The following is a 16,319-nucleotide window of genomic DNA, read 5'->3' as shown; positions in this document are numbered from 1 at the left end:
AAGTAACGAATCAGCAAAAAATACACCCGTTCTAAGTTAACCTCAGAATTTCCCGTTAAGATATGCATTTCTTGTTTCTTTGTAAATAAATAGTTGCATTATTGTTAAAATTAACATTTTAATTTCAAATTAAAATGTTGGTATTGTGATGCAAGAATAACTACAGTGTGTTTTTGTAACATTTTCCTCTCATTCCTTTCTTGAAGTGTGCAGCATACAGAGATAATTTACGCTCCAGACAGACAGGTTTTTGACATATGTGCAATTGATATAAATATATTTTAATGAGACTGATATGATTTTTAATATAACTGCATAGTCAATCCACTGTTTATGAGGCCTACAACGTTTCACATACTGTACGCATGCATGTGCATTCCCTATGAAACTTTGTTAGAGTGCATGGCTTCCTCAGCAATTTGAAATAGCAGGAAATCCAACTAAAATAGGTTGTCATTGGGAATAAAGAAGAGTTTATCACAAACAAAACCTACCCTCTTCCATGGACATTATGCAAAATGCAGTGGTCAAGGAAATATGTGTATGATATCCCACTATCAGAAATGTTCTAGGAGAGACTGAATACTGTCCTTTTTGCAAACAAAGGTTGTACAAAGTATTTCACAGCAGGGTTACCAGTGATTGTGCCACCAATGGATTTGTTAAAAGCAATTCTATTTTAACATTGCGTTTCGCCCCACTGAATAAATGTCCACAAATTAAAGTCGTAGGACTTTTCTAAAAGGATAAGAGAAACTTCAATGAGTAGAAGAATTTATTTTAAGGCTTTTTGTGCATCTTTAGCCAGGGGGCAACACATTAGTCTGCATCTTTAGGTCATAGGTGGCAGAAATGCTGGCAGAGAGGGAATCCCGAGAAGTCAACAAAAAGATCTGTGCAACGTTCTTTTTTTCTGAAACTCACATTTCTGGAAGGCAGTAACATCAAACCCACGGCGGAACAAATGACGAAACAGAAACGTTGTGGACGCAGGAGAACACATGAAGACACCTGAAGAGTAACTATACAGCTCTGTAATATATATTATCCAAGGGGTCGATATAAAAAAACTCCTCCAAATCAGGGTGGAGGTGGGGTGGGAAGCAGCTTTAACACAGTTCAAGAGATGTATTTCTCCACCATCCTGTGACTAGCCCATAGTTTCCTCAGCTGTTTTGTCCAATTCTGGGTCTTTTCGAACTGTCGACTCAAAATCAACTTATCAGGGGTTCCCTCAGCGCCCTACGCTGATGTTGCACACTTTGCAGCTTGGATCTTTCTTGGCATTTGCTGTGGTCAGACTCATCAGCTGGTGGTGCCCACTGATCTGCTCCACGCTGCCCTGATCCACGTGAACCGGCTCCGTGAAAAGCACTTCCAGGATCACGTCACTGGCGTGGCAGTACACAGGCTCCTCCCCCTGCCTCTGGGGGGCAGTGTAGGTCAGAAAGGGGTTGGAGGCCAAGTCCAGCCTCGGCAGGCGGGTGCGACAGAAGTCGTCTCCCTCTGTGCCCACAGGCGCCAGCACCAGCACCACGTAGTGATATGCCGTGTACATGCAGTAAAAGTCTGCAAAGTACAGGCAGGTGTTTGGGTTCAGCAGGACTCCAGCTGGAATGTGGAATCTGAGGGGGCCGTACGGAGAGTCTTTGGGAGGGAGCCCCGTGTCAAACTCCGTGTTGCAGCTGAAGAAGACTCCTTGGAGCTTGCCGTTGATTGGAGAGCCATGACTCCCGCTGGTGTCTTTCAGGGCCGGACGCATCAGTCCCCCACATTCCCTCCTAATGCAAGACACAGAAAGAAAATGAGGATTTCTTTTGATCAGTGTGACCAATCAGGTCAAAGAGAAGAAGAACAGCTCCAACCTGACATAGTCAAAGTATTGTGGGTGCTGGTTGCGATAGAACACAGAGAATCTCAGCAGTCGTCCTGCAGGACCGCTGGCCTTGTCGAGAAGCTGCTGAAGGTGTTCCATAGCATAGTCTGCAAAAATGTTATTTAAAAAAATCATGTCTCCTCGACAGATGCTTAGAATATATGGTCCCCCAAAAGTATTCACACCCTTTGAACCTTTTCACATATTGTATTGTCAGGTTTCATACAAACTTCAATGCATTTTATATTTAAATAAACCAGTGTGTTAAGGAAAATAAATGATGCATGAGTTTTAAGATTTTTCACATAAACCATTGTCATGTTCTTTTGCATTCAGTCCTCATTACATCTAGATGTGAAAGTTGGTGTCCTGATTAAAATTGGAAGCATCATACCCTTGGGATGTTCATGTCAGTAAGACTAGGTGTAATGATCTGTCTTTCCATCAGAGTTGATGGAAAGACAGATCAAGCTAAATGCAGTGATCCTCGGAAAAGACCAGTCAGAGGCCACAAAAGACTTACAACTAGGGTGGAGGTTTACTATCCAGCAAGACAACTACAGACAGTGTTGCAAAAAATAATGGGATAGATCAAAGCGTATTAGTGTGTTGGAGTGGCCCAGTCAAAGTTCTGACCTAAATCCAACTGGGATTATCTGGCAAAGCTTGAAAAGTGATTTTCACACGTGCTTCTAATCTATTCAACAGAGTTGAACCTAGTTTTTAGATTCCAAAAGAATAAACAGTAAAACTATTGATACAATGACAGATTTTTTTTTTGTAAAAACAAAGAAAAAAAAGCCTTTGTGTTGGTCGATCCAATGCAATCCAAATAAATTTCACTCGTCCTTGTGGATGGATTGTGAAAACATTCAAGGGGTGTGAATACTTTTCTCTTATCTTCAAAGTTCTAAAGCGTATTTATCAACCCACACAACCACTCTGTTGCATGAGCTGATGAGTTTTACCTCCAGTACAGAACTCCACCACCGGGCTCCACTCTGACACTAGGTAGTCACCGTCCGACTGCCTGACGGCTGTCTGGACGGCGACGCAGTACTCCGTCCGCGGGCTGAGGAACCAGTGTCCTCTCACCGCCATGGGCAGTGGGACAGCCTTGGCCACCAGCTTGGTTGGGACATCCTGAACACCAAAGAGGGGAAGATTGTTTAATGGACTTTTAAGGAAGTAAATTATACTTAAAATTGTGAAATCGTTATTTTTTTTTTCCAGCATAAACGCTCCATTATTAGCATTATGTTCCTTCTCAAGCCAGAGCCGCTGCAACTAGGACACATCTAATCAAATCAGCAGCTTTGTTTTGGCCAAGGCCTCTAAGCAGCACAGCTAATTACCGGCTCAGCGACTCGCATATCCATGGAAACATCTCTGATGCAAAAGTTTGTTTATGCCGCTTTGTCGTTTGCTGCCTGAGAGGGAAAATAACCTTGATCCTGAAACATCTCTCTAATTCCCATCCCTGCTTTGGCTCCTCTTTTTTTCTTTCAGTGACAGGATGCAGGTTGCAGCAATAAGCCATAACCACTATCAGGGATTTACAGCTGCAAAGAAGGGAGACTGGGATCCTTTATTTTTATCATCCACATGTTATGTGCACGTGGATATCATTTGAGTGAAAGCGTTGACATGAAACTGAGTGCAGAAACGCAAGCAAAGCGTAGCAAAGTGTCAGAGAGGCAGTTGCTTGAAAGATCTTTGCTTCTCCAGCTCCACTTCTCCTCCACTGTTTTTTGTTGTTGTTGTTTTTTGATAAAGAGAACTGTATTTTTTTTTTTTTTTTTATCTCAAGGTGTGTTTTAAAGAAGCCCTCTCCAGTGTGTGACAACTTAGCATTTTATGAATTGAACTAGAGATGACCAAAAGCTGTCCAGATTTCAAACAGAATCCTGAAGTAGTCCTTTAATCTAGCGCCAAATTGTGAACTGTGAACCAGATTGCAAAAAAATTAAAAATTTCATCATTAGTCACTGAATCTATGGGCCTATATTTCTTACAGTGCCTATACAATGCATCATAAAAGGGATTTGGTTGAACCTGCTATAACACTTGCTCGAGTTGCAGATGTTCCTTTTCCCAACAGTGTGCCACTACCAAAGTAATGGCACTTAAACATGATAATGAAGTCAAGAGGGAGTGGAAGCTTGCATAATAATAATAATAATAATAATTTAAAAAATTATCACAGGTTTGAGGGTAGTTTACCAAAACCACTCCATTCAGATTAGCTTGTTAGCATGCTAACACTCATTAATTAGAGAGAGCCCAAAAAACAGCCAACGTGAACAAATCTAAAACGGCCTGAGGTTCTGCTTAATATGAACGCATCTGTGTTTATTAGTAAAATTTTTGAGATAAATCTGTTGTGAAGGGTGTGCAGACAGATGCGCAGCTCCAGAAGCTGGTAGGCGCTATTAGCTTAATAATACATACCACGTTATACGCTTGATATTTATATACCCTGGCAAAAACTAAAATTCTTCTTCTTACTTTTATTATGTAGTTTCAAAGTGCACCAGATGCAATCAGGTCTAGAACGGCTCACTGCTGCGGCTGAATTTGTCAGCTTTAGTTCACTTTAACGGGAAACAATTCACAACTGAGTCACAAGCCTGCAGCTGTTGACTGCATCCCTTTCCCCTTTTTGCCTGTATTGGAAGTGACTGAAAGGCCACAACCACTCTGTGTTAAACCTGATACCCCAACAAATGCAGAATACCAAGATGTAATGAGACCCATTGTACTAACCAAACTGGGCTTAGTGATTGTGGAGAATTATGATTTTGGCTGATTTGAACATGGGGGAAAGATGTTAATGGAGACAGAGCAGCTGCCCTGGAGGTAGAGGATGAAGAAACAGAGGATGAAGTTTCAGACCCTGTGTTTGAAGCGGTTCGGATCCCTGTTCTCTTTGCGGCTCAGGTCGATGAAGAAATGCGTCGCTCTGGCTGTGTCCTCTGGAGGCATATCCCACATGATGCGGAAAGAGTCACAGGTCACCTCACAGATCTGGATGTTGCACGGAGTGGCGAGAGGGGCGTCCATTTCTGTCATCTGCCATTAGATTAGGAGATAAACACACACGGTTAGGCTGGTCTAAACACAGGCTGTGATAGCAATGCCTTGATCTGTGCAGAATCTCCTTAGACAGTGTCACCGGAGTCGGCTCTGAGCAGCAGCGGAAAACATCATGGATGAACACGTTTTCAGGCAGAATTTAATTAGACTCATTTAGGGATTTGTGTGGCTGCCTTTTTATTCACTCTCCAAACATTTTTCTACTCCACCTCCCTCTTCTTGCCCTCAACTGACATTTCCAGTTATTACACAACTCAATACGCTCCCAGCGGAGTGAGTAGCCTCTGTTTTGCCTGTGCATTTCATAATCCACCTACAGCAGTCTCCAGGCAACCACTCATCAGCAGCCTCCCTCACAGTCTTCTCCTGTGATTCTCGGGGAAGGGGGTCACAAACAAGCCCCTTTTCTGCACGTGTCAGCAGGAGTTAAGACTATAGGAAACTTATTAAACATTTCTACCTCCCCTCCCTGCTGGAAATTGCACAAAACGGCTGAACAAGTGAAAGAAAAGCGGCTTCGTATCACCAAAATTGGGGAGGTTTACACCCCAGCAGCAGCAAGTGATGTATGGTCATATCTTCATCGCTGCCTACTTGATTCAGGTGGCTGCACACACAGCCCAGAGCATTAAGCCGGGAGCAATCTGCTGGTCAGTCTGTGTTTGTTTCATTAGCTCCCGCTTTCTCGCCTCTTAACTGATGGGAAGACTCCGCAGTGGATGCACTTTGGCTGAGTTTCCCCCCAGAGGCATCCACTCCTCTGTAGTTTTCCAGTAATAATCATCCAACTGGAACTTTGCAATCTTCTTTTACAATATAGCTGACCGCAGTGCCTTACAGTATGTATTTTGATCTACATGTGACGTGTCACAAAACAGATAGCACAAAAATGTCAAGTGGAAGAAAAATATTTATGATTCACTCAAGCTTTTTTTTTTTTTAAAACAAAAGTGACACATATTGGTATTTTCCTCTGAGGGTAAATCTAACACCCAGTCTAAATCTTTTGTAGTATCAAAAGTTTTTTTTTTTTTTTTTTTTAAGTCCAGGATTGCCTTGTGTTTAACTCCATCCATATTTTCATCAACTCTGAAAAGTTTTCACGTCTGACCTGAAGGTGAGCATCCCCACACCTTGATGCTGCCGCCACAATGTTTCACCGAGAAGAAGGTGAGACCTGGGTCTGACAGTGTAAAAAAAAAATCTGACGTACATGAAAAAAAAAAACAGCTTTGGTTTTGTCTGATCGGAGCACCTTCTGTAAATGTTGGCCGTGACCTTTACTTTGACCCTGACATGCTGGCTTCTTGCGATGTACGGAGTACAGACCAATGGAGCAGCTCAGGTGTTACCAGGCATCTCTAGGCTGCTTCTCTCTCATTGCTAAGTGAACCACTTCAGGTGGAGGGTTGTGTTTTTGTAGGGCAGCAGGTGTGCCGTCGTCTTGATGGATTTATCAGAGCTCTGTGAGATGTTTATAGCTTTTCTGATGTTATTTTATAACTTAACCCTGCTTTAAGCTTCTTTGTGTGCTGTGTTCGTTGGGCTTGACGTTGCCTGTTTGTTAATGTTCAGGCCTGAGGCCTTCACAGAACAGCTGGATTTATACTGAGATTAAATTGATGACTTTATATTACATGACTTCTGGGTTTTGCTTAGGGACATTAGATTAACCGAATACAAATGTCAGATTTTTACTTGTAAAAAAAAAAAAAAAAATGAAACCAAGCATCCTTTTTCTTCTTCTTCATAATTAAGAACTGCTTTGAATTGGTCTGTTAGATAAAATCACACCAAAATTCACCGAATCTTGTGGCTGGCTGGTTTTGCAAAGCATTGTAAAATTCCAGCGTCTCCTACAACATAACAGTACTTTTTTTCTCTCTCTCTTATTAAGCTCACACTGAAAATATGCAAATTCAAAGATGCTGCTAAAAATAACATTCTCCTTTTGTTGTCTGTGTGATGCGATGAAAGCCAAGCGTGTAGAGGAGCCATCATTTTTGACCGCTGGGTTCGCTAAGGTGCTCTCCCGCTCCAGGATGATGGACAGGCTGCAGCAGCTCATTAAAGCCTTTGAACTGTGAAATTTGTAAGGTAGCTCGTTCACGCGGCGACAGTGCAGAGAGAGGGGATGCATCACGTGTGTCTCCATGCGTCTGCTTTCCAGCTGCCTGCTCTCTTTTCTAACCATGGAGCCTTTTCAGAGACGGAATCTGGGGCAGGGAGAGAGAGAGATTCTCACAGGACCGGTCATCAAAAAGCCCTACGCCTCTCCTCTTGCGCTACTTTCGGATCAAAAATGTGTGAGCGCGGTTCAGACAAAGGTCTTAATATCATTCACAGGCTTCCACTGCATGACCTCATTTGTAAACTGGCGTTTCGAGAAGAAATCAGAGTCAATTATCTCTACTTTAATAGACAGCTGCTTCAAACAAGACAGCTGGCTCTGGCTGATAATTACAATGAGTTTTCACATCATAAATCCTGCTTTGTCCACACATGCATACGTTGGGTTGCTCATCCGTGCTCCTATCGCCAGACACACAGATGTTGAGATGCAGCAATCCTGCACATTGAAACAGAAAGGTGCATTAAGCAATTTTCTGAGTTGAACTTAATGCTTTCCAGGACTTTGAGGTAGAACTGAATCAGATTTTGATGTAAAAGAGAAAAAGAAAACAAGTGTAGTATTTTTTTTTATCAGAACCAAATATAGCATCACTGAGTTTGAAATCCAGTTTTTCTAGAAGATTAAAGCCGCTGAATGATAAATTATGTGACAAAAACATAAAGCCTATGGTTCATCTGCACAATTTAAGCAATATATGAGAACGATAATAGCCCTATTCCAATAAATAATCAATGCAACTCCATAAAACCCATTCCCTGTCCTGTAACAGCATTAATGATTTCACTAAGTGTGTTGCTGATGTGAAACACTATCCACTAGCCATTTCCATCGAATTACATATCAAATATTTCTTTAGAGGTACATAGACAGGAAGTAGAGGTGGAATAAACAAGTTCATAATAACCTAAATACAACAATTCTGCCGATTTAATTTCTCGGCATTGACAATGATCAATAAGCAGAATAGTTTTAGAGCATATTTCTTACTCGTCTGAGGTTCGGATTTATGATGGGAGACGTTTCTTTTCCTCCTTACTTTCCTCCACTGATGCTGCTGCTGATGGGTCCCCAAGGAAAACTGATTAGGAGGTGAAACAAATGCACACACAGGATCCTTTCTTCTTCTTTTTCTTCTTCCTCCTTCTCCTTCCGACTGTTTCTCTCCCAGTGTCACACAAACAGCCTAACCCCCACCATCACCTTCTCTCCCTCCCTCTCTCCATCCCTCCTTCCCTGCATCCCCTCCTCCCAGTCTCATTTCTCCTCTGATCTCTGCATGGTGTTTACTTTGACTCCCGTGCAGTTGCACAGATACAGGATGCATAAAAGAATACCCCCCCCCCTCCATCAAGCTCCCGTACAAAGGCAGAAATCTGTAAACTGAAACGCGACCACAGCGGGGGAGCATGCGGCGTCGACCTCGTCAGCATCACGGTTTCACCAGCCAACCGTACACAACGCGTCAGTCGGGGAGTAAATCTATCCGTAGGTGCAGAAGCCACACACTCTCCTCCCAATGTAGGCTGCACACTTGGCTCCTTGACTAAATGTCAACTCTCAAATATGGTGACATTATGGGCACTGGAAGTGCAAACGAGGAGAAGTCATGTTTGACATGCTCTGTTAGCAAAATCAGAAGAGATTAAGCTCTGATTTCCGACCCAGTAGATTACACAGAGCGCCAACCAGACCTAAAAAATATACATGTGCCAACTGTTGTGCCATATGGACGAACTCCACAGGGCTTCTACCCCCACATCCCGTCCCATACTATCCTGGGGGCGAGGGATGCCACCGTATAACTCCAAAGTAAGCAGATTTCCTCTGTCATTATTTTTCAGGGAAAGCAGATTTATTATGTTTCCTTCATTTTGGATGCCATTAGAGATTAAAGAAATCTTCCTCAGATTAATATGATAATCTGCTACGGAAACAATGGACACAAACACAGGATAAAGACAATATGACAATATAGGCCAGACTCACAGTGAGGGAGCAATCCTCCCAAAGTCACATCATAGTTGTAATTTTCAAAGTGACCATGATGTATTGTTGTTATTTCACACACTATGAGCAGTATTGAGAAGCTTCATTTATTATCAGGCAAGCAGAGATAACGGATAGGCTCACAGTGTAATTAAGCAGCAGTCATCCATCATTAGTCGCAGCTTGACAATGCTGTCCCAAAAACCCCTCTGTGGTGCAAGAGCAAACGCTCCATCTCCTTTATAGGGATGTTAGAATAATTTTTTTGTCATTGACATTTTCTCAACGCCTATTGATGTTTTATTATTTCACAGAAACAATTTTACAGTGACCAATGTGGGACGGTGCTTACTGTCCTTGTCTTTGTTTGTGTTGTTTACTGTGTAGTTTATTGTTATTATTGGTGATATTTCTATAGCTTAGCAGTAGCACTTCCAGAAGGTTTTGTAAGGTCTGGCTGCATGGGGTTTCAAGGTGGGACACAAAAACCACAAAAAAGAAAGAACAGAATTTCAGGTTTGTGTTTCAAGTAACTATTCACATGAGATGACTTTCAAATGTTTGTAAATTATTTTCAAACTGAAAATATCAGTGACCATAATTTTAAAATACTGTGATTTGATGTGTTTTTTCTTCCTCCTCTTTTTAAAACTCTTTTTCAAGTACACTTTTATTCACTGGCTTTCAACACACTGTGATCTTGCCTTGTACGGCATCTTAAAATGCACCTGCCGTTTAAGTTAAATGTTCATGTTTTGTATGTTTTTTTATACATAATTCTGTATTAACGTACAGCAATTTGGCTACTCCATTTTTTTAAAATGTGCTATAGAATTGTATATTGCCATTTGCTTAATTTTCCATTCTAATTTCATATGGTATTATTAGCATTATAGTTTTATGAAGCACACATACATTTTTGATTTAACAAATAGGGTTGTAGCAATACATCAATCCACATCGATGGATCAATTAAGTTATTAATGATCCTAAATGAAAATATCATCTTTTAGAATGCGAAATGGTTGAACTTCATTTGTATTTTGAAAAAAGTTTAAGTGGTGACCTTGGTTGAGTTCTGTTGAAATGTTTTGCTTGAGACACAAAGAAAAAGATGAAAGTTTAAATTCTGCTTTAATGCATAGGAAAGGGGACATAAAAGTCAATGTGAATTTATTAGAGCTCAATATCTGAGCTTGTTTCTTTGTGATTGAAAGATAATCAAGGGCATTTATAAGTTAACTGATTAAAGAATGCACTTAAGAGAGAACCACTAACTCTATGTGAAATGAGGAATAATCAAATATCCCTCCAACCTTAACAAATTAGTGGTTTTTGCAAATGGGACTTTACAAACAGGGGAGCTAAAAACAACTGTGGTATGATTATATGAATCTGATTCTTATCCTGCGATTAATGTAGTTTAATAGGTTTTAGTTATGTTCATATAGCTATTGCAAAAAATATTATTTATTTTAATGCTTTGTACACATAAAAAATGTTTTTTTACATTCTTAAAAAAAACTTTTTTTAGGATGTAAAAAAGTTGTGTACAATTTATCTGCATCTGTGGACATGTTTCAAGTGGTATACATTTTATAATACAGAAAATCACAAAATGTCATGATTTTTCCCACATTTCCCACACAAAGAACAGAACCTTTAGTCCCTTATGTATTCAGGTTTGATGTTTATTTTGCAATAACTCGTAAGTGTTGATAGCTGTGATAGATTAACTATCACTGCTATTAGCTAATCTAACACAGCTGTGGTTGATTAGCTAATTTAAACACCTTCTCTACTGATAATCTGTCAGAGCTGGCGTGTGGTTGGCCTTTTTTATTTTTATTTTTTAACTGAACTGAAACACACCAAATTCAACATTACATTTTTATGTTAAGGCTGCCAAAGCCAAGCAAGAATAACACGCACATTTTTTTCTTTAATTAAAACGTTTTCCCGACCTTATTAAAAAGTTTTGGTGGTGTTGACAATAAGTAGCAAAGCACTGCGTCCCTTATGTATCAGGCGTACATATATGAGTTAGCGCTTTATATTGTTTATTTAACAGCTAAAACCATAGTCACCGTCAGCAGCTGTTGGCCCTCCAGCAGGGAGATGTGGGCGGGATCTTGCGTGCGTGACGTCACTCTGCAAGGGGTCCTTGTGGCTTCACAAACATGTGGTAAGTTTGATCGTATACTTTAACACATTTTTAAGAAATTTAACGTATGTATTTCACGCGTATTTTAAAACTGTAAATTGTTCTAAATTGAAGGGGAAAAAAAACTCAGTCAATCTTGTATTAGAAAATGTGTTGCAGAATTGCCTCGCGGGTTCATCATTAAGATGATCTATCTGCGCTAAGGTTTACGCAATAATGAAGTCTCCATGCGGGTTTTTATGCGCAGCTCCGAACCCCGTGATGTCAGACCGGAACAACAACGCAGCGGTGTCATGGCGCCGTGCGTGATGTCAGAGCTCGGTAACAAACAGCTCTAGCTGCTGTTCAACAATCTGGGATGGATTTCTGGCTGTGAATTAATACCCAGTAAGAGTCTTGGAGGGATAACAAAGCAAGTAGCCGAACAAAACCGGAACATGTGTTGTTATTCTGATTTGGGACTTCTAGTAAACTATAGTGCTGAGCTCATGTGCCTGCCTGTGTTGTAATGTGGCCACGTGTTAGGGATTTTTATTGTGATTTTTATTACATTTAGTCATTTGTAGTGAAGTGTGCAACATCTTTGGTTAAAGAAAAATAACTAAAAATATAGAATTAACTAGTGCATTTTATTCAATGTAAATAATTATCACTTAACATTCAAGATTCATGGTTACTTGAGTCTAGTATGATCTACTATTTACTTTTCAAACATCTTTATAGATAACTATGGTTTGCGCTTTGATCTAAGCTCTCATAAAAGTGCCTAACTTACAACATCTGTGGATAAGGTTTACATCTACAATCTATTGGACCCTAAAATTACATGGAAAAATAAATGTTTAAAAGAGTCACATAAAATCAATTCGGGGAGAAGTACATTTTTCAGAATTAAAAGTTAATCCCATGGTATTTAAAACCAGCTATGTGGAGTTAAAGGTGAAACTGGTCACACTGGAAAGAAAACTAAACTAAACTGAACTGGGTGTTGGCTCTCTGTCTCATTTTTCCAACATAGCCTTTAACACAGCCTAGCTGTGCCCGTAGTATTAAGGAAGCTGCACCTTTTCAGGGCAGCACTTTGTGGGTTCCAGCTCATGTTACTCTTCAGATAGTACCAAGTGCAAATCGTAAATAAATGTCACATGTTTGTATTTTATAGTTGTTAGTTCCACACTGACAGGGTGTTTATCTGTTAGATCTCTCTGCAGATCAGGATGGCAGACTCGGGTGACCACAGCGGTCAGCAGGCTCCAGCCCCTGGAGGCAGGGGGAGCATAGGATCTCTGATGAGTCGCCGACCAGCAGCTGGCATCTCTTCTGGACGCCTGCCGTCGGTGCGATCCAGAGACCTAACGCTAGGAGGAGTAAAGAAGGTAGTTTTTCTTTTTCATTTCTAATTAGGCAAATGGGAGGAAACCTTTTATCATACAGAGATAGAACCGAGCAACTTGTCTCTAATGTAAGCCTCTGAAAATCTTGATCTCTCAGCCTGACATGTCTTGACTTGTGTCAGAAAACACTGTTATCTTTTAAATCACTGATACTAGAAATATCTAACTTTGAGTTTGCTCAACTTAACACCAACTGGCACACTGAAGACTGCTCCAGTCACCCAACCTGGTAGCACTTAGACTTGGGGCATTCGGTGATCAAAAACGATCAGATTTTTGAGTTTCTAAAGTAGCTGATTAGCAGTGGGAGACGATCAAATTGAAAATATTGCTGATTCCGTTAAGCAGATGATTTCTCTGTACATTTTAATTATTATAATGTGAGCAAATTAAGTTTAGCCTTATATTGGAATATAAAGAAAAGATCCAGTAATATTTTTATTGGCTCAGTATTTGTTCTTTCTACCAGTTATCCGAGTGAAAAGATGTCTTTTATTACAATCTATATAACATAAGGAAACGTAGTGGGCTATGAACATGCAGGGTCTCCATTGACATATCGGTGATATAATAGTAGATGGAAGTAGCTGAAAATCTAACTAGTCCAGTGAAGTTGCTGCAGCACTTTACAGCATCTTATTTAGTAGAGGCATTATATGAGTTAAAAAAAAAAAAAAAAAAAGAAAACGCGTCTATATTCTTTTTCTTCTATTTGTCAATTATACTGTTAGTATAATTTGTAGAAAAAAACCACTGCTTATTTATCACCTTTCCTCCAATTTGGTTGTGAAACTAAAGCTGGGAATTTTCTGTTTAGTGACATAAATGTGATTTACTTGTAATTCAAATATACTTGAAATATTGCTAATAATAGTGATTGACAAAATATTTATAAGTGCCAGATCTCTAACACATTTCTTTGTTTTCCTCCTTTTTTAGAAAACCTTTACCCCCAACATCATTGGCCGAAAAGTTAAAGAAGAGTGAGTTCATGGGAGCCTTTAAAACGAAAAAAAATATTTGCACACATCTGATTTTTATTTTTATTTTTTCTGAGACTGCTTGGTAATAATCTCTATTTCTGATGCGACAGACCAAAGGTCGAAGGTGTGCCAAGGCGAGAGAGGAGGGATGGAGATCGAGATCGGGGCAGGGGCCGCGGGGAAAGAGGCAGGGGCCGAGGTCGCAGCGAGGTCATTCAGTCTCACTCCATCTTTGAACAGGGGCCTGGAGAGACGATGATGAAAAGAAGAGGTGGGCCTCGAGCTAGAGAAGCAGCTGCTCACGAAATCACGCTTCAGTGTTTCACATCAGTGCATATAAACCCCGTCGTCACACACAGGGGGCTACGAGAGTGAAAGAGACGCTCCGAGCATGGGACCCTCGCCCATCATCAATATCAAAAAGGAGAAGAGGGAGACCGAAGAGGAAACCAAAGAGATTCTGCGCAAACTGGAGCGAGAAAACGTGCGTTTCCTTTGGCCATCAGACATCTGTTTGTGCGCTTTAGGTTTACATGCTGTGTGAATGTTTGCTTGCTGATTTATTTCCTTTCATTTAGTTTATAGATGACCCATTCCTGAGGAGCGAGCAGAGGAGCTGCCCCGTCCAGCTCCCCCTGGCTGTGTCAGGGTGGGGATTCATGGAGGAGTTTAACAGCTCAGCCATTAAAGTAGAAAAGCCAGACCCAGATGAGCCCATGGAGTCTTCAGTTGAAGGTAGCTTCAGAATAACAGTGCCTTGAAAAAACACTCACACCATTTTGAATTTGCAGCTGTATAACAGACCGACACATGGGGTGCATAATTGTGAAGTCAGAGTAAAATAAAACATGATTTTCTTAAAGTTTATGTATTATTTTCCCCCGCCCACAGTGTGGAGACGAGCCCAAAAGCTTTTGAAACCATTGTGTGTGGTGTACAATTAACGCTGCATTTCACCCTGAACACAACATCCCCAGAAGCTTGAGCTGTTTTTAAAAGACAAATGAACAAAAACATTTCAGTCTCTGGAAACATCTTAGAGTTGTAATTTCACTGAAAGGTGGTTCTATATAATGCTGACTAAATGCGGGATGAAAACACATGCTCCGAATGATGTGGCAGCATCCATGTCCGGTAGCTTTTCTAACTCCTCGACGCGATAAATCACATGTAAGCCTCGTTTCTGTCCGCCATAAAGATTCTGTCTTAACAGTGAAACAAGAGGAAGAGGAAGTGGAGATAAAAAAGGTTGAGGCCACTTTCAAACCTCCTCCTCTCCCTGAGCCTGAAGTTCTCCCTGACCTGCTGCACAGATGGAGCCTGAGCAAAGCAGAGGAGCTGTTCTTCATCCAGCTGCCCGACTCGCTGCCCGGCCAGCCTCCCACCAAGGAGCACAAGACGGTGAAAACCGAGGTGCAGTCGGAGGACGGGCAGTCCGTGCTTCTGAAGACGGAGTCGCAGGTGGACGAAGCAGGCGGTGACATTTCAACCGGTGAGGATGCATAGGAGGCTTGTAATGACTTCATTTGTTTGTTGCAGGAAGAGGAAGCTGAAGACAACAGCTGCAGTCTGAAGGATCTGAGGGAGGGAGTTGTTGGGAAGATGCTGGTCCGGAAGTCTGGCCGGGTGCAGCTCATACTGGGACAAGTCACCCTTGACGTGTCTCTAGGGACGTCGTGCTCTTTCCTTCAGGTACGATACTTTGTCATCATTGATCTGATTTGTGCTACTTTAACATATGTTTATAAAATCAATCCTAAATACTGTCTTCTCTGCTGCTGCTTCTCTTCTCAGGAGCTGGTTTCTGTTCAGACAGGAGAAAAAACGGGAAACCTGACGGTGTTGGGGAACGTCAGACACAAAATGGTCTGCTCTCCAGACTTTGAGTCTCTGCTGGAGAGCAAGACATGATGCTCGCCCAGGCAGAGGGGCTCCCAGTTACCTCTGATGCGTTAGATGCACTAGTATTTAACAAAACAAAAACTACGACCCCCATCTCTAAATAAACTATGCTGATAGTTTATTTACTATGATTGCCTTTTGTGTTTCCAGAGCTGCTAAAATTGCTTTGATATATATCAATTATGCATATTATAGTTTTTTTTTTCATTATGAATATGATGGGTGGTGGTTTGAGGCTTGAGTGCCAAGTTTTGTTGCTGTTTGTGTAAAATTAGTTGACAAAATTCTACATGGATATAAATGCGTGAATAAAAACAGAGTATCCCTACTCCAGTAAATAATTTTTTTTTAAAAGTCTGGTTCACTCAGATTGTGAAGTTGAGTGAGGAGAGAAAGTTTGGTTAAAAGAATGTACAGCACAGGGATAACCATATCCTTTGAGAGGATTGGAGCAAACCACATTCAAGAGTTTCAGTGTGGACTCCAGCTGGAGTCGATGCTTCAAGATATACCAAACAGATGTATCCCGTGAGAAATTCCCACCGTGATTTGGAGAGCAATGTTAGATGCTAGTGGCCCATTGTTTTATAAAGTCAAAGCAGCAATATATTTTATTTTTCAGCCTTCATGCTAACGTCTGCTGACAAGCTTTATGGAGAAGCTAATTTCCTAGAACTTGGCACACTGCCAAAAATATCCAAGCCTGTTTTAATGACCACAGTACTTGATATGAAACAATGAATTTCAATTTAGAGTTAAGATTTTGACACGAGTTTCAATTTTT

The 16,319-nt window shown here is 40.9% G+C and overlaps 2 protein-coding genes across 3 annotated transcripts; one reads left to right on the top strand and one right to left on the bottom strand.

Annotated features, from left to right (window-relative positions):
- Positions 1-757: 757 nt before the first annotated feature.
- Positions 758-11,518, bottom strand: phyhip (phytanoyl-CoA 2-hydroxylase interacting protein). Its single transcript, XM_014983637.2, has 5 exons — positions 11,180-11,518; positions 4,772-4,948; positions 2,845-3,019; positions 1,866-1,983; positions 758-1,781 (listed from the first exon to the last, which is right to left on the bottom strand). Exons 2-5 carry the CDS (start codon positions 4,946-4,948, stop codon positions 1,235-1,237), a joined length of 1,017 nt encoding a protein of 338 aa, XP_014839123.1. The 5' UTR covers positions 11,180-11,518; the 3' UTR covers positions 758-1,234.
- Positions 11,510-15,863, top strand: polr3d (polymerase (RNA) III (DNA directed) polypeptide D). 2 transcript variants are annotated; one of them, XM_014983609.2, is made up of 9 exons: positions 11,510-11,643; positions 12,456-12,632; positions 13,590-13,633; positions 13,744-13,904; positions 13,993-14,117; positions 14,212-14,368; positions 14,847-15,094; positions 15,173-15,325; positions 15,428-15,863. In XM_014983609.2, the coding sequence occupies exons 2-9, from the start codon at positions 12,474-12,476 to the stop codon at positions 15,542-15,544; spliced, it is 1,164 nt and encodes a 387-aa protein (XP_014839095.2). In that variant the 5' UTR covers positions 11,510-11,643; positions 12,456-12,473; the 3' UTR covers positions 15,545-15,863. The 2 variants fall into 2 exon arrangements, with proteins under 2 accessions (XP_014839095.2, XP_014839086.2); XM_014983600.2 differs by having other exon boundaries at positions 11,529-11,668.
- The last annotated feature ends 456 nt before the right edge of the window (positions 15,864-16,319 follow it).

Source organism: Poecilia mexicana, unplaced genomic scaffold, assembly GCF_051168715.1.
Source record: "Poecilia mexicana isolate PSO_F unplaced genomic scaffold, ASM5116871v1 scaffold_9, whole genome shotgun sequence".
In the NCBI taxonomy this organism is placed as follows: domain Eukaryota; kingdom Metazoa; phylum Chordata; class Actinopteri; order Cyprinodontiformes; family Poeciliidae; genus Poecilia; species Poecilia mexicana.
Note: the sequence above shows the minus strand (reverse complement) of the source record. Positions and strands in the feature narration are given on the sequence as shown.